The following is a 17905-nucleotide window of genomic DNA, read 5'->3' as shown; positions in this document are numbered from 1 at the left end:
CAACTTGCGATCAAGGACAATCCGAGTCTGAGGTATCAATCCCACCTCGCCGCTGATCATGAGCGCAGGCCAGCGTGTTTACTTTTCAATCCCTGATCACACATTAATAAAAAAATGAATAAATGTTGATGCCAATTGCGCAGACAAAATAAAATGTTATTCCAGGCAGGAGTTGCGTGGCTTGCACGTCCAAAATCGGCCACAATCTGACAACATTGGCTGCTGTGGATGTCTGGAAACATCAATAATATGATAGGGAAGCTCTGCATCCGTTGTCTCTGCGCTCCCATCCGTCGTTAGGACGCAAGTGAAGAGGAGGCAGAGCTGAGCTTCATGGAGGCACACAGCCAGTATATCATTGTACCAGGAAGTAATACACAAGAACGGGAGTCTCGTTTCCCGTTTCGGCAGTTCTCGGTAATGTTCGGTTGTCCCCAGACAAGAGGAGGCCGTTTTCCTCTGATATCATACTTGCAATACAAATTGAAATGAAGATTGAATTTCTGTATTACAAATTAAATTAAATAAAAAAAAACCATCATTCAACATTCAACTGAACTGCATTTTTTAATAATTATTTTTTTTGGGGGAAAGGGAATACAAATATGAAATTAAAGACAATTTGGTGCCACTCTCTAAAATGGACACCCCTTGTAAAGGGATAAGAAGTTGTAAATAATGGTCATTAAGTCGTTAACTATTGCTTAACAAATCCGTTTTTGCAGCATTTTTTAAAACACAAACAATAAGAACAAATGGAGAGGAATACAATCAACAGGCAGAAACAAACTAACATATGACATCTATTGATCAATTATTATTGAAAGTATTGTTATGCTGATAAATATGTTTTCTGGGTAATGGCTGCAGAGGACCTGGAACACAGTATATTAATTAACAACTTTTTAGGATGTATTATTGTATTACCAAAAACGTATCACTGCATTATTACCAAATAAAAAACAATATTCAACACCATTCAAAGGCTTTTCTCAATCTGGCAACAAACAACTGGTTCTTATTATCGTCTTATAATTGATTTATTAAGTATTAGTAAATGATTAATTAATCATTCTAATAATTGCAATGGATACATCCTTTACAAAGAGTGCTATTAATTAAATAAATAAAAAAACATCAAACAGGTTCTGTTTATATTCATAAAATATTTTCTAAGTATACTACTCAAAATGTATTTCAAATACTAAAAGACAGCATTCACAAACAGATCCATCTCTAACAGGCCACACATTTATGAGGTAGACAGTAAAACGCACAGGATCAAACATAATCTATTACTAGACATTGAGTCATTAAATAATCATCTGTAACTTGACACTTGAGAATTCAGAAGATCGCTGTTGAGTTCAGTTGGCCCTTAAGCATAATCTACTGACTGTACCCTGTCACTGCCTGTGGCCACACGCTCTTCTCAGATCATCTCCAGATTTAACTTAAAGTTAATTAGTCTGCCATCTTGTCCAACTGGGTTGCTGAAGCTTCCTCCAGGTGAATGCGTTTGTCCTTCATGCTGTGCTTCAGCTCCCGTCTGGTGTTCAAAACTGCAGTCTGAAGGGTTGCAATCTCAGCTGACAGCTCTACAACTGTTATATGACAGAAAAAGAGAAGAGTAGATGAAAGATGATGAAAAAGGAGATCGCAGTAGTACACTTACAACTGTGGCAGAGGTTTTATCTTGCACATAAAAATACTGATCACCAAAACAATTACGATGTTCTCCCTATATGCCTAATTAGGAGAGTTATGTCATTTGCAGGTTGGGTTTTTTGTACTTATAATAGTTGCTCAAAAATAAATTCATCAATGTTATTTTTTTTATAGAAAATGTCACATTCCTAAATTCAGACTTCGGTTGAAATGATTATATCTGTGGCATCAGGAGAATAAGATCTTTAATTTCTCCACCCTTTATCCAAATGTATTCATCCACCCATACTAATATGGCATTGAGGCTATTGTTGTGCATTTACATATATGCATACAACAAATATAGGCTAAATTAACCTGTAACCCTGGCAAACTAATAAACTGTTTGTATTTTGTCCGTGTATTTGAAAGTGGAGGCTAATAAGGTTATCACATACCGAATATCTTTAATATCTAGATTCTGCAGTCAGTGTTAAAACTGAAAGAAATTGTTAGCTCATTACATCTCTAAATTACATAATTTAAAGGGAATCAACAATTGTGTTGAGTTTTCTGTATCTGCATGTTTTTTGTAATGTACTGCCTATTTGTTATCAAATTGCAGAATGTGCATCACAATTAGCCTGCGTTTCATTTCTTTGGAGCTTTTTTGTAAATGTTCCATATTTTTTGTTAAATTGGTGAAGCATGTGTTTTCTTAAGTCATAATAAGTGTAGTTCCCAGAGCCGGCTTAAGAATCTCAGGGGAAATAACTATAGAAACATGGTTATTTTGGTACATTGTGGAAATTAAGATTTTGGTACATTATTTACACAATGTACCAAAATCATTTGGATTTGATATGTACACAATAGATACTGTTATCAGTATCTAGTGTGCACAAATCAAATCAAAATTATGACCTAATATTTGCTTTTCTCTAAAGAAATGACATGTTAGCAGAACAAACGCTTGACTGCTTTAAATCAAAACCAAAAGAAGTATATAATATCTGGGCAATGTAACATCATACCTTGCTGAAATGACGACTGTGCATGTTTAAGAGATTGTGGAACCAGAATCCCAAACCATTTCAGTGGATCTTGCTGAGGATTCTGGTCGCTTTTTCTGACTGGAGTTACTTCAGGAGCTTTCTCACTGCTTGTTTCTTCACTTGCCTCTTTCTCTGTCATATCCTTTTTTGGTTTGATTCTTCTCCTGACTCCTATGAAACCACATCATTGAATGAATCAAAAATGTATTTGTTTTTGGTAAATGTAAACACGCTTTCTATCACAACATGGCATGTGGCAGACTCACCTTCTTCTTGAGGTCCAATATCCTCTATCTTATCTTTTCCAACCTCATTACACTTTTGTTTCACCCTTTCTGTGCAGAAATCCACCTCACCATTGTCCAATGTTCTGTAAAACATAAATAAAAGTCACAAATATTGATAGTCATGATACTCCAGTGAACAAAAATAAAGTGGGAGCATTCATTCTGTGAAACATGACTAATTCCTCACTTGGCATGAACACAGACCAGTGGCTCTATCTCACTCGCATACTGAAGTGGAGAGACGTGTTTGTTTCCCATGGAATATCTAGCCTTGGACATAGAAAACCATCCCTGTGGGGGAACATAACAGTGAAATAGTATCAAGGGTAAAGTAAAGCATTCAGTAAAAATTAAAAATCTAAATATTTATGAGTACATACAGTTTTCTTCATAATTATTATCTGACACTTATTTTCTCAATTACTCAGGCAATCGTTTGGTAGATAACAGTAAAACATTGCCAGTCACAATTTCCAGGAGCCCAAGCTGAAATAGTATAATTTATTTTGTTTGTTTAACAGTAGAAAACACAAAGATATTCAGGTTGCTACATTAGTAGAATGCAAACACTTAATACATTACCCAAAATTGCTGTTTTAGCTTGATTTCAAAGGGCTTAACGTTTCACCTTCAAAACATTTGTTTTGCAGTTATATCATTCATGAACACATACATTAAGACAGAGATGGGATGGATGTCTGAAAGTGGCAAACTTGACATTACAAGCAGACTCTTGCTACATGGGTTTCTGTGTGCTAGGCTCACGTTACCTGCTCTATGAGAGAGTTGAGAGCGGCTCGTTTCTCCTCCAGTAACTCCAGCTGCTCCATGAAACAGAGCAGCTTTTCGTCCAGTAACACAGAAGATTTATCCAAGTCTGACACAACCATTTCGGCTTTTTGTACTCACTCAACTACTTTATAATACAGTCTTTAGAGAGGACGCTTCGACTAGGAATCAGTCGTTCAAAAAGACTGCTTCGACCCACTTCCGTGTATCACTTCCGTGTAGCGTCATGTGACATATAGCGTCAAGTGATACCCATCGCTATATCCCTAGAAATAAACACAATACAGTAAAACAACGAAATGATGTAGCCTTATCTGAACTTATCAGTATAACACTTTTGAGGGTATGTCATTACAACGTTTGTTTATCTTATATTCTAATATTTTCATGACAACGATCATTATTGATAACCAAGCCAGCTATTATATGACGAAAACGATCAAACGCTACACGATCAATAGGTCATATAACTTTATTTAGCCAGCTGTTATTAACTCTGACTTGTAACGCTATAAAATAATAATATATAGTTCAATATATAGAATAAAAGGTATGTTCCCATACCGGGAGTCGAACCCGGGCCGCCTGGGTGAAAACCAGGAATCCTAACCGCTAGACCATATGGGAAGCCGAACTTCTGCCAGGCTAACTAAATTTATGAAAACAAGACTGCAATGAAATACGTTTATTATTAATGGGACATGAAGAAACGTTTCTTACATTTATTTCTTCCTTTTCGTTCAATACATGCGTTGGAGGCCGTAACCTCTATATCAGTGGTTCTCAACCTTTTTTCAGTGATGTACCCCCTGTGAAATACTTCTTTAGCCAAGTACCCCCTAACCAGCGCAAAGCATTTTTGGTTGGAAAAAAAGATGTAATACACAGCACTGTGCATTCAGTGTCTGATTTATTAAACTGTCAACATTGAAGATTGCATTGTTGCATTGAATTCAGTTTATGAACTTACACTTAGATTTTATTGAATATTTATTAGAAAACTATTTCTAAAGGATTTTTGAATGGATGCTAATTTAAATATATATTTTTTAAATCTCACGTACCCCCATTTGAGAACCACTGCTCTATATAATGCGGCATTCGTTACAGGAGTGTGAGTAATCTGGATGTAGATTTCGTGTTCAGTAACGTTGAAATTATATAATCTCGCGAGAAAACAACACTTTGACACTTTAATTGTAGAAACGTACTCTTATTTGTATATGTGTAACCATAGTTTATTGTACGTTTTCATATTTCTATTTTTAAATGATGTCTTATACTTGCACTGTCTACTCACCTAACGTTATTTGCTGTGTAATAGAGATCTCGTTGAATCTAAAGAGCGCTAGTTGAAACATGAGGTATCTCGCGGAAGACAGCTTTCCACGGTGGCACACATTATGGACCCCAGCCAGATGAGCCCCAGCGAGAAAAAGCCCACCAACCACGCCGTCATCACAACTCCCAGTAGCTCGCCGTGATCGTATAGTGGTTAGTACTCTGCGTTGTGGCCGCAGCAACCCCGGTTCGAATCCGGGTCACGGCAGGGATAATACCCTGACACGGCTTGGGAGGACAACATTTTAACTTTAATACAGGATTTCCTTTTTAAACAGATTTACAGCGACCAACTCAAATAGCTAATAAAATGACAATGAGAAAATGCACAGTTATCAATTAGTGTATCACCCAGTTAATTTCTCATTTTGAGTGAGTTGCATGTGTATTTTAATTCGTGTGTTTTCAGGTCGTTTGGACAATTTCAATTGAGCAGAAATCACATAAATGTTGCTTTTAGTGATCTGTAGTCTTGAACAACCACGTCAATAGTCAACTTTGTCCATGAAGAGAGGGGGCGGTATTAGGGAGTAAACGACTCATTTCTATTGGTCGTTGCCAAGGACAACGTCCATGTTCCGAGATGACAAGCCAATCAATGGACCAGCAGATCGCATGTGCTGCTAGCTCTATGAATACAGCCATATGATTGGTCTTTGTAATCACAAGTAGCCGCCCCCCTGCTCTAGTGACTTCCGCGTTTGAGTGTGTCCGCGCTGATATGGCATGTAGTTAGACAGATTTGGACTATTGGATCTCCAAGATATTCATATTTTTTAATACAGAGGTTACACTCTGTGCGTCTGGACACACATAACTGGTAAGGTCAAAATACACATGCATTATTGCTTTTGTCTGGTTTTGAGCTCCTTGACTTTATAACATATTTACTCTAATAACATAGGTTGTAAATTTGTGATTTATGATTGACGTTTATAGACTCATTGCAAGTGCTGTAGGCTACAAAGCAGAAAGTGCTCATTTGTCAATTTAACTAACTTATGTGTGTGCATAATCTTTAATATCACAATGTTAAATTCATTCAATTTTAAAGTGTACTGTGGATGAAGAGTGTTTACCATCCCTTCTTGAAACAGAGGATGGATGCCACATCAGCAGCTGGAGTTCTTCATCCCTACTGGCCACGGGACCTTTTGATCCCCACCTATGTGGCCAATGACAGATCCATGTCAGAGATTCTTGTGTTCCTGTTTTCTGTGTCTGGGGTGTTTCTGCTTGTGACCTGGCTGATCAGCGGACAGAAAGGGACCAGTGGCAGGCTGGGGGCATGGAGGCGCCTGGCTGTGTGCTGGTTTGCCGTTTGTGGTTTCATCCACGGCGTCATTGAGGGATGGTTCTCGCTCTATTATGATATTATTCCAGGAGACCAGAGCTTCCTGTCACAGCTCTGTGAGTACAAACAGAAAAAAACATATCAAGAAAAGTGTAGAAACTGTGCTGATGATGCAGTTTACATGAGTCAATATGTTTTATATTTTCTCTCACAGGGAAAGAGTACTCCAAAGGAGACAGTCGATATGTGATGTGAGTTCATCTTTGCAAAGAACTATGTTGAACTTTTGTATAAAAAAAACAAGGAATAAAGCTGTAACTAATTGCCTGCATACCCTTCATATTTCTAGAGCTGATAACTTCACCGTCTGTATGGAGACTGTGACTGCATGGTTATGGGGACCTTTCAGCTTTTGGGCTGTGTATGCATTCTTAACTAAGAAGTCCTACAGATTTGTTCTGCAACTCATCATTTCGTTAGGTAAGAAGGTGTACTTACAACAATTCTCATCACTTGCAAGTTCTCAGAATCAAATTACTTGTTGCTTTCACATTACATGATGGGTCTTATAACATAATCTGATTTCAGGTCAGCTGTATGGAGCGGTGCTTTACTTCTACACAGAGCACAGAGATGGTTATGCGCACAGTGAGTTGGGACACCCAGTCTACTTCTGGTTCTACTTTGTGTTCATGAACGTACTGTGGATCATCATACCGCTTGTGCTCATTGTGGATGCATGGAGACAGCTGTCAGCAGCCCAGACACACGCTGATAACACAAAATCTAAGAGGAAGTGACAACAGGAGGAATTGACTGTGGGACTGTAGGACAATTACTACATGAGGCACAAGGGGAAAGTAAACTTGGGAAAGCACTACGTTCAAAGATGGAATATAGTAAATGAATTATTGTTTGGAGTTGGATATATCTATGGTTGTTATGTTGTGCCTGTAAACTTACCACTTAATTTTAAAGTGCATCTTGTTCCTTTTGTGTACAACAATAAAGAATTCAAATTTGTATAATAATAAAGCTTTGCGTTTTGTTTGTGGGGCCTTGGGTAGAGAGGCAATGTCATCTGTTTTATCTGCATTTTTGGAAACATTTTACACAACTTCTTGAATGTACTGAACACTGCCTTAGGTGTTATACAGTGCCTTGTTGACATTGAACCTATATTTGTTTTTGTAAAAAAAAAAATCGCTCGAGGATACTTTGACTTTGGGATAGGAGGATGCGGGGATCGAACCAAAAGTTCAAAAGGCGATCCCGCTCTACCCACTGCTTGCATGAGAAAACTAAGACTATCATAATTCACTTACATGGTTGTCTCCATTTATGTATTATGATCATTAATTTGATTGTGTTTAATCTGTTTTTAAAATATCAATTGGTGATATGCTTTTAGACTACGTTTCCATTTCCAGCACAATATATGATAAAGAAAATATGTTCCGTCTTAATACATACATTATAAGGAAGTAGGCGCAAAAGTAAGTTACTGGCTGTTACATTGTTTCACACATCGGAAATATAAAGAAAACAAAGATTTCAATGTATTCAGGTGGCAGAACCCGTAGTTACGTTTTAGCTATTATGAAATTGAAATGTTAAGAACTACAAACATTAGTGAGTGAGTCTCCTCACTTGTGAGGTCATAATCATAGTCTCTACATGCGTGTTTTTTGCACTACAAAAACGGATCATTGCCATAAATAATGGTCGCCGTCTGATACGGACAGTAAATGTGCTCCGTGTGCCGAAATAGCTCAGTTGGGAGAGCGTTAGACTGAAGATCTAAAGGTCCCTGGTTCGATCCCGGGTTTCGGCATTTTGACTCACCGCAATATTGACCATTACAAGTTTGTCAGGACGTGACAATGACCGGCCCCTTGTGGTCCATTAGAAGAACTGAATTCATATCGGGGTTTCTTCAATTATTGCACTGACAAAATACTACAATCTCATTCAACCATCACTCTTGGTAAATTATATGAATTACTAAAATAAATAACTTTTTTTGACATGTGGTTTTTACTTTTAAGTTGCATTCAGGCATCTCATATACAGGCAGCAATGTGTTGGAAGAAAAATGTGCATTCACAGATGAATAGCTTCACTTTTGAGCTGATGCAGTTGCTCTACATACACTTTCATTTAATGGCGAATCATGAGAAGAAATGTACCATTCTACACATTACATATGATAATAAATGGAAAATATTTCATCATCAGCTGAACATTTTGCTGAGTCTAAGGCCCAACTGTGCATTTATCTCTTTCTCTCTACTTGCTATGTCTTTAAGTGCCTTCAGAGCAGCAGGTGATTCTGGCTGTAGCTCCAACAGTTTTCTAAATGCCTGCCTGGCCTCCTCCAGCTCATTCAACATCAGGCAGGCTTGGCCCATCCGGTACCAGGCTTTAGCCCCACCCGTTTCCAGATGAGTGGCTTTAGTCGCACTGGCCTTGGCCAGCTGTGGTTGGTTCAATTTGAGCTGGCACAAGGACATGTTTGAGTAGAGCTCTGCTTTAAGGGTTTTGAATTCATTAGCTGAAGGAAGTTGCTGTATTTTATCACCAGTGTTTGTGTCTCTCTGCTCTTCTGCTTCTTGCTCTAGTCCTTTCTTCTCCACATCTTTAACATGCCAATGTAGAGTGATGAGAAGTTTGAGGGCCCGGCTGTAGCTGTCTGCTGCTCCCCAAACATCCCCGCTCCTGAATCTCACTCCGCCCCTATCTTTGTGTGACTTCACCCACTGACACTTTTCGACAGGAGACAACTCCCAGGATTCCTTGCCTGGTGTGAAAGCGTTGAGTTCGACTGTGGCACATAAAGACAGGTTTTCCTCAGCAGGATGTGGGACAGAGACATCTGGTCCATTTCGCAGTGGAGAAATCTGTATCTGAGAAGCAAAACACAATGATAAGAGCCAGTGTGTACTTTCACATGATTGAAAACAGCATGTATAACTTATAAGCCTGCAATTCATATTCAACAAAAAAGGCATAAATGTCAGGGAGCACTGGCAAAGTGGGACCCAACTGATAGTGAAACAAAACATTTCAAGTTGGGTTAACCCTTTTTTTTGTAAGAAACTCCTACTAAGCCTTGTTTTTTAGGCACCTGGTCTACACAACAACCTTTGCTGGTAACATTAAAATCCCAACAAGGTTTATTTTTTACAGTTTACTGCCCTTCATATCAAAGCCAAACAGTGTACTGAAAATGTTGAGTGCACATAAGTAAAAAAATAAATAAAAACATATAGTCGTTCAATGTTTTAATTTCCAGGCGTTGAGGGTGACCTGATGGCATCATCTGACATAACCACCTCATAACAAGGCTTACGCCAGTGCACCAACTTGGATCATATACCCCAAGCAAGTATTATTCAGAGGGAAAACTCTCTTCCACCAGTGCCTCTAAACTGTCAGTTTATGTCAGGATATTATAAATATATACTCTTTCCATATGTAAAATAAACACCTAAAGATCATAGTGATGGATTTCTCTCACCTTTTACTTTTAATTTGCATAGAATGTGTGCAACTAAAAGGTGACAAACAATGACATTGGATTATAATTTCAGTTCTAGTTAGACTCTTACCTCACACTTCTCTCCTGCTTTCATCCCCTCCAAACATGCCTCTGTGATATCGCACTGACCCTCTCCTAGCCTCAACGTTGTCCAGTCACTCAGTGGGATCTGCAGCACAGAGTCCTGGCATCTTGGGAAGGCTGTGGCCTCTGTCTCCGTGACCCATTGGTCAGGTTGGACTGACTGACACTCACTTCCCCTCTCAGCTTCATCCTGACCGGCTTTGAGCCGCACTCGGACTTGACACAGTGAACCCAACCTTGGACAGTAACTGGATGAACAATCTAGAAGAGACAAAGACAAATGATTTGTGCTAGAATACAGGATACTTAATACATTTCTATTCTTCAAATGTCGATTTAAGATTGATAATTTACTTTTATAGGAAGAAGGTAATAGAAAAGCGTCCTACATGCACCATCTCCAGAATTAGAAACAGTCTGTTGACTCCCTTTGTGGGTCTGCTTTTGCTGGACTTTCCAGAGGCCTCTGGGACACACAGACACCCAAGAGGTGACATTGTTGCCATGCTGTGTTTCAGAAGGGGGACGAGGATCCATCTACAGGTCACAAAAAAAATGTTAAAAAACATTGATGATCATCATATATTTAGTTCAGACATCTATTTAAACGCATTGCTCCATCAATTGAATGTTTCCCAAGAGACCACTCTGTTTTGTCGGTAGCCTATGAATACAAAGTGGTGACCAGAAACAGCTTAGAATCAGACCACGTTAACTAGCGTTACTGCAATCACCAATAACTGACTTTCTCTACATAACCTGAGCGGTAACATAGTTAAGTGCCAAGCGTAACTTTAAGGCACATATCTTACCTCATACACACTTCTAGTATAAATAATCCCCTTTATCAGAAACGTATACACCGTCAGATAGTCACGATACAAACAAAAGCAAGGTACTTCTCGCCTTCTTCTTCGTCTCCTTCTGCTTTAACGCTTCTTCTTCGTTGGTTATGACGGGTGCGACGCCAGCTCGTAGCATTACCGCCATCCACCGTACCGGAGGGTAATCATAATAATAATAATACATTTTATTTATAGAGCGCTTTTCAGAGTCATTTAAAAACAGCATTAAAAGATACACACTAAAAACTTAAAACTTAAAACACACAGCATTAGTCAGACATTAAAAGCAGTTTTGAAGAGGTGAGTTTTGATTTCTGATTTTAACATTGAAAGATCATTACAGTCTCGGATGTGTTTGGGGAGAAAGTTTCAGGGGTATTTTTTTTTTCTTTTTCTGTCTCGTAAAATATCTATGATATTACTCCATATAAATTGCATCCCACCCATTAACAGTATCGTGTCTGTCTGTATGCTACTGCTCTTGTCTTCCAGCAGGTGGAGGCAAAGATCATTGTGAAAAGGCAGCAAAAGAGGAGGAAGTTTAAATTTAGGCTTAAGTTAAACTTCAAGTTGCACTAAAAACAGCCTGAAACGGAGAGTATGTTATAGTTTTTTGAATCTTTTATCAGGAAAGTTGATTTCTGCCCAAATAATGTTTTCCTTTGGCCCACATACATTTTCTCAACGGATTTATGCCTACAGTAGCATCGGCGCATTAAGCATTTTGTGTGCGTGTTCAATGATCTTTGACACAGTTTATATCCTCAACGCTCAAACATAAAGGATCTTTTAAAAGAAAAAAAAAATGCTGAGGTGTTTTTGTTTTTTTTATGCTTGGTTTTATGCTTGGTTAAATTATAGGCCAAAGTGCAGGCTTGTCAAATGAAGTGTTCAACAAAATATTCACATATCTTATCTGTTAAATTAAAACACAGGATTTAGAAGATGGTTTCGCTCCTCGAGCTTTGACACGCGAACACATGTGGACACACAACCTAAACACACACACAGTTTACTCTATCAGTGTATTGACCTTTGACTTGTTCCACTTGTGTTTAAGGCCTGTGTGTTAATCTGTCCTTTCAGTATGAGTTAGGGCTCTATCTTTTGAACACTAGAGACCATTAGTTCTATCATAAGAAAACGGGCAACCAACATATGTTGTATATGTGTGTGTGTGTGTGTGTGTGTGTGTGTGTGTGTGTGTGTGTGTGTGTGTGTGTGTGTGTGTGTGTGTGTGTGAACCATGATGGTTTATAGTATTATGTGTACAGAGGTGAATCTCATAGAAGGTTCACAGAGTTCCAAGTTTATCTTTACATCATGAAACAATGAATTAAAGGAATAACTACTCTTCCATACATTAACAACTACCATGATGAAAATCATATCAGGAATAAAACATAAATGCTCATAAAATGCTTGACAGAAAGTTAATGGCTTTGTAATCCAGATGTGTTGTTGTCCAGAGTATTGCAGATGTATCATTGTCAGTGTATATGTTGCCTGATCAGTTACAAGACATTGCGGAACAGAAAAGCCAAATGAGGATTAGATCAATTATAAAACGTCTCTGTGATGGTCACAAAAATGGAATTTTAGGGAGTTCACAAGTTATTCCTATTTGTTTATAGAACTAAACACATTTGCGATGACATTATTATTTCCTAGGTTGTCCATTTTATGTCCTGTTGTGGTACTTTATGTCAGTAGGTGGCAGTATTTAACCTTCATCTAAAGTTGCTGTTCTGACTCATAAAGCAAACTGTTGCTGAAAAATAACATACCCAGAGTATGATGATTTTTAATGGCTGCAGCTTGCAAAATGATCTTAAAAAGATGTTTGTACTGTGTGTATGTGAATGTACTTCAAACCAATAACTTTCAGCCCCTATAGTTATCTGATTTTTTTAAATTCCCAAATAGTGATATCAGTATTGGCCTCACAAATCCTAAATCTTTCGGTCTATAGCTCAGTGTTCGTTGAAAACATTTCTGATAGTAAAATAAAACAGACCATATGATATGAGACAATAGAAGTGCTGCAGTGAAACATCTTAAATGTAATTTGCAGACACCAAGGCCTTCTCAGTCACCATCATTGTCTTACATCAAAGAGAGGCTCTTTGTAGAGACTTCACCAAGAAAAACTAGATAACGAGGAAGAAAGGTGCAGCTACAAATGGATTTAAATGTGAAGAGATTTGACCTGCAGTACTCTGTATAGAGCAAATGAGCTGCAGTCACTCACATGAATAAACAGGTGCACAAAGATGGTAAATAAAGGACGAACTACTACATTTCAACAGGCACTCTATGAGGAACCAGTAATTTTGTGATGGTAAATTATATATATATATTTCTATTGGAGCCTGCTGTACGCCAATTTAGTTGTTTCATTACTTATTATAAGAACACAACTTTCAGTAGTGGTCTCTGGCTTCCCAGTAATATGAACATGACATCACTTGGGCAGCTTCAGTTCATAGATTGTGCAAAGTAGTCAGTATCACTGGCTGGCTGATGTAACCCAATTTCAGTTATTTTGCAATAAGAGGTATTTCAAATGTTCATAAGCTCTAACAGATTTGCAGCATGTGTATCATAACGTTTGCAGCAAACACTTACTCCCAAATGTCCTGTGAGCACATGCACTCAGCTCCAGCCAAAGATGGACAAAAAGGGAATAAGTGAGGATAAAAGGTTAGTCCTCAACTGTGTTTTACTGCTCTTGAATAAATTAACGTAAGAGATAATGCTTTTTTAAAAAAAAAAAAGCATTTCAACGTTTGGACGTGTGAAGGATAGCACTAAAGTAAATAAATGGGAAAATGTCAAGCTTTCACATTCTAATCACAGTCCTTATAAAAGCTTTATTAAAAGCAGATGTACTGAAAAGGTCGATCAATTAAGGATATACTGTATGAAAATAAATTGTTTTCCTATCAAATATGTTGTCTGTTACAGCTGTTTCGTATAGGTATAGTGATACAGTAATTGTCAATTTTTTTAATTCACTCTTTCCAAGTGCTTATATTTTCAAATTGTACCGCAATTCAAATTACTTTTTCAATCAAGTTTCTAGAGCTTCAAATACTTCTGACTGACATTATACATTTATGAAACAAAGGTAAGGAAAGAGTGTATCTGTATGTCTTTTTCCATCCTTTCTTACACACAGGCCAGAACCTTCCCTTGTTTAATCCTCCTCCATGTGTTACCCATATCATCTCTTTCTCCTCTGCGTCTCCTATCTACCCTCTCCTTCAACCCCCTTCACCTTCCTCTTGGCTCCGTCTGACTTCCCAGCTGGCCTATTGTGAAACATCCCAGTGGGTAAGATCAGAACCATGTATCCCATGGCTCGTGGACCGCTTAATGTTCGCCAGAATGGCGTTGCACCCTGCCAGTAGTTGGTTCCAACATGCGTCATTCAGGGAGTATGACAGGTGAACAAAATAGAGAATTGTTCCAGCAGAAGAGGAGATGAAAGATCAGAACAAAGGAAACAATGTAGATAGATAGATAGATAGATAGATAGATAGATAGATAGATAGATAGATAGATAGATAGATAGATAGATAGATAGATAGATAGATAGATAGATAGATAGATAGATAGATAGATAGATAGATGTGGATTTGGGTGGAGACTTTTCCCACATGGATAAGGATCCACCGACCACCAGCAAGTTCACACAGCGGAACTAACCGAGAATGTCAATCCCACTACAGAGACTATCAACACAATTTAATGGCTGACAGAGAGAGAGAGAGAGAGAGAGAGAGAGAGAGAGAGAGAGAGAGAGAGAGAGAGAGAGAACAAGAGACAGGGTGATAAGATGGTCTTTCCTTTTTATCAATGATATGGTCGCCATCTTCTTAACAGGAACAGACAGCAGGATACTTTGAAGACAAACGTATTGCTCCACAACAAGCACTAAACATTGAAGCTTGTCTAACATTCTGCCTGTGTTTGTGTTTTTCCTCATGAAAGCGGCAGCCAGTTTGCATATAATCCCTTCATCACACATTCCGAAACACTCACAGACACACACACACACACACACACACACACACACACACACACACACACACACACACACACACACACACACACACACACACACACACACACACACACACACACACACACACACACACACACATCGAGAGGGACCGCTGCACATAATGTTGTCCGTGCATGTAGGTGTGAGTGTGTCGAGCACTTTAACTGTAGCCAGTTATACTCCCTCTGGGCTGTTTGTTGTTTATAGTGAGAGACACTGACAACAGGCTCAAACTTCACTATGTAAACTCAGAGTGAAGGCAGAGGCTTTATGCTAAGTGGTTCCCACCGTCAGCATTAGTAGATTAGACAAACTAGATAAACTAAAGGATCATTATACCTCATCAAGACTCATCCTCAAGACTGTGCTCAAAAAATGAAATGTCAAATTTTAGCCAAAGAAGAGCTGACATCTGGATTTGTCCACCATTTCTTGGTGTATTGTGATGCATTCGGCTGAATGCTGTAAAACTGTACCAATGAGCTGACAGTCCAGAGGTGTTTGATTTATGGAGGTTTTCAAGGTCAAGTGGGGATCAAGGCTGATCCGGAGGCTGATTAGAGCCACTGAAACAATAGGGTCAAGAGAGACGGATCTAAGAAGGGTGAACATTATCACTCTAACATTTGCTGCACCAACACATATGGGATATTATATCTATCATTGTCATGGGAGTATTGCATTCAGACAGATCAATAAAAAAACAAAGCCTGTTTTACTGCACAGCCTTGTAATTCAGACTGATTTGCAAGCTGAGTTGAACAAGCAGTGAAGTATGACTTTTCTCCTCCATAAGCAACGATGGAGCACAGTCTGCCAGGTCAGGGTCATTCATCTACATTATAATGTCATGATGAGATTGCTCCAACTGCAAGTGAAAAAACAGCCTCTCAGTCCAACTCCCAGGGTAACAAGACATCATAGTATTGCATCCCTCAAGTGGCAGATGCAGTGTAACATGCACAAGGGCTGCACATTTAAGTCACGCTCTTCTGAAACTGTTAAGCCTACGATTAACTGTTTGACTGCTTTTAAAAGATGATGAAAATTATGCTTTTTTTTTCTATGACTGAGGAATATGGCGCTACTACTATTGTGCGCCACCGAATGCCACAGGAGATCTTTCCTTGTGGCCATAAGTCTGTACAATCCCTGTCTCAATGCTCGACACTGACAAGGATAATTCATGCCCTTTTGTCATATACCTCAAACTCAATCCAGTGTTGCTATCTGCTGTTCCAATCTCATCTACTACTTGCAGTGTGATGCACCTTTTAATAATGATCATACTGTTTCATTTTAAACATTCAAGGAACTTTTCTATTTTGTGTTTTTTTTAATAGCAAAATAGTAATATTGTAACTTCCAGTACATGGATGCACCTTTCTGTACAGTGTTTTCATTGGTTGTTATTCGTAACATAGTAACAGGTGCCCTGCACTTTCAGGCATGCAATTTTCTTGTTTTACATTCTTGTATTTTCCACTTCCCTTTATATTATGATCTCGCTAGTTTACATCACCAGTAACGTTGTAAAAAATGCAAATGCAACAGTAGAATTTGCACAAATTCACTGAACACATTTAAAACAAAGCATGCTAATATGCATGTGCCCACTGGCATTATGGGGAATCTGGAATTAAGTCAGGGTACATTTGTATTATCTGGAGCATACACAGAGTCCTTAACTCCATTATGTTGTTTCTCGTGGGGCCAATTATACAGTCGGACCTGTGCAGCCTGAGTAGGAACCCACTGAGGGGAGGAGATGGCTATCGGAAGCCACAGGGCAGATAGGGGACCGTTTTTATCGATGCACACGCTGTAATGGGGTCTTCCTGTGAGGGAGCCTGAGGAGTTTCTTTTGACAGAGCTTTCATGTGCTCTTTTGCTGTCTTGTGTGTTCTGTGATCAGAGAAAGTCACTGTGGGCCATTAGGCCTCCGCACGCATGCATACTAGCACACATCTGGATATGCTTCTCCTCATACCTACATCCAGTCTGGCAGTCCATGTGATCTTTTAATACTATCTAAGCACTTTTAGATAAAGCCAGTTAGACCTTTTGGCTGGTATATACCACCACCAGTGAGTGACTACTATATGAACACACATACACACACACATGCCACCTGCTCATGTCATGTCAAACTGCTTGCACGCTATTATGTCCATGATTTGCCATAGATCATAAATCTGTGCTCACTCTTTTCTGTAGATATCTGCAGAAGATTATCAGATAAATATTAAGCAAGTTATCTCTTTACAGCTGATCTATTGTCAGCTGACACAGCCTTTGAGCGTTTTGTTGTTAAAGTTTGGTTGACATATCCATAAAGATTTTACAGCTGCGTTTAGGGGAGAGCTGTCTGTGAGGCCTGGAGGCTTACCTTAAAGATGTATGAGCTGCTCAGAGGTAATTCTGCACAGGTGAGGCAAACCCACACTCGCATCTCTTCTTAAAATGTGAGTTAACTCACCTTGGTTTGATAGAGAGCAGGAGAGGCAGAGATCGGGAGAATGAGTGAGAGATAGGCTAAGTTGGCCAGAGAAAAGAAACAAATGTCAGAATCTAGAAATCAACTGGCCGGCTGTGATTTATACAGGAGTTAGGTTTGGATCAAGGTCTGAGGTCCACGAAGGGGGCGAGGGGCTCTAATTCAGACCAGCCTCCTCTCAAAGTAGCAGTTAGCAGCACCGTGGTCTGTTAGCTTTCATGTGTGTCTGTCAGTTGCACTTGGTGGTTTCATGCAGTGATCTCAACAAGCTGTACGTTGTGGGACAACCGCATCCATTAGACAAAGGCTGTATTTGGGTGATGGTAAGTTGCCCACTGGCCAGTGGCTCAAGGAAATAGCATGCCAGCACTGGAATGTCTTGGATATAGTTAGCCAGCCAGGATACTGGCTTTTATTATATAATGTGGATATTGGCCACTATTGTTGTCCAACAAA

At 38.9% G+C, this 17905-nt stretch overlaps 3 protein-coding genes and 3 non-coding genes across 6 annotated transcripts in view; 3 read left to right on the top strand and 3 right to left on the bottom strand.

Moving 5' to 3' along the window:
* Window positions 1–558: 558 nt before the first annotated feature.
* ccdc115 (coiled-coil domain containing 115) lies at window positions 559–3998 on the bottom strand. Its single transcript, XM_054608513.1, has 5 exons — window positions 3760–3998; window positions 3177–3280; window positions 2969–3072; window positions 2682–2873; window positions 559–1604 (listed from the first exon to the last, which is right to left on the bottom strand). Exons 1-5 carry the CDS (start codon window positions 3877–3879, stop codon window positions 1465–1467), a joined length of 660 nt encoding a protein of 219 aa, XP_054464488.1. The 5' UTR covers window positions 3880–3998; the 3' UTR covers window positions 559–1464.
* A 335-nt stretch (window positions 3999–4333) lies between these two features.
* trnae-uuc (transfer RNA glutamic acid (anticodon UUC)) lies at window positions 4334–4405 on the bottom strand. The gene has a single exon. It is a non-coding gene; the product is annotated as a tRNA-Glu (tRNA).
* An 850-nt stretch (window positions 4406–5255) lies between these two features.
* Window positions 5256–5327, top strand: trnah-gug (transfer RNA histidin (anticodon GUG)). The gene has a single exon. It is a non-coding gene; the product is annotated as a tRNA-His (tRNA).
* A 483-nt stretch (window positions 5328–5810) lies between these two features.
* ebp (EBP cholestenol delta-isomerase) lies at window positions 5811–7439 on the top strand. Its single transcript, XM_054608511.1, has 5 exons — window positions 5811–5939; window positions 6217–6529; window positions 6628–6664; window positions 6763–6893; window positions 7002–7439. The coding sequence occupies exons 2-5, from the start codon at window positions 6220–6222 to the stop codon at window positions 7211–7213; spliced, it is 690 nt and encodes a 229-aa protein (XP_054464486.1). The 5' UTR covers window positions 5811–5939; window positions 6217–6219; the 3' UTR covers window positions 7214–7439.
* A 735-nt stretch (window positions 7440–8174) lies between these two features.
* On the top strand, window positions 8175–8247 carry trnaf-gaa (transfer RNA phenylalanine (anticodon GAA)). The gene has a single exon. It is a non-coding gene; the product is annotated as a tRNA-Phe (tRNA).
* A 197-nt stretch (window positions 8248–8444) lies between these two features.
* The window catches only part of fkbpl (FKBP prolyl isomerase like), a 43501-nt gene continuing 34040 nt past the window's right edge, over window positions 8445–17905 (bottom strand). Inside the window, exons 4-6 of the mRNA XM_054608503.1 lie at window positions 10428–10575; window positions 10025–10299; window positions 8445–9319 (exon numbers count right to left, since the gene is read on the bottom strand). Coding sequence (XP_054464478.1) covers window positions 8648–9319; window positions 10025–10299; window positions 10428–10575 — 1095 coding nt within the window. The 3' untranslated portion in view covers window positions 8445–8647. The remainder of the gene's footprint in view (window positions 9320–10024; window positions 10300–10427; window positions 10576–17905) is intronic.

This window comes from Anoplopoma fimbria, chromosome 12, assembly GCF_027596085.1.
Source record: "Anoplopoma fimbria isolate UVic2021 breed Golden Eagle Sablefish chromosome 12, Afim_UVic_2022, whole genome shotgun sequence".
In the NCBI taxonomy this organism is placed as follows: Eukaryota; Metazoa; Chordata; class Actinopteri; order Perciformes; family Anoplopomatidae; genus Anoplopoma; species Anoplopoma fimbria.
Note: the sequence above shows the minus strand (reverse complement) of the source record. Positions and strands in the feature narration are given on the sequence as shown.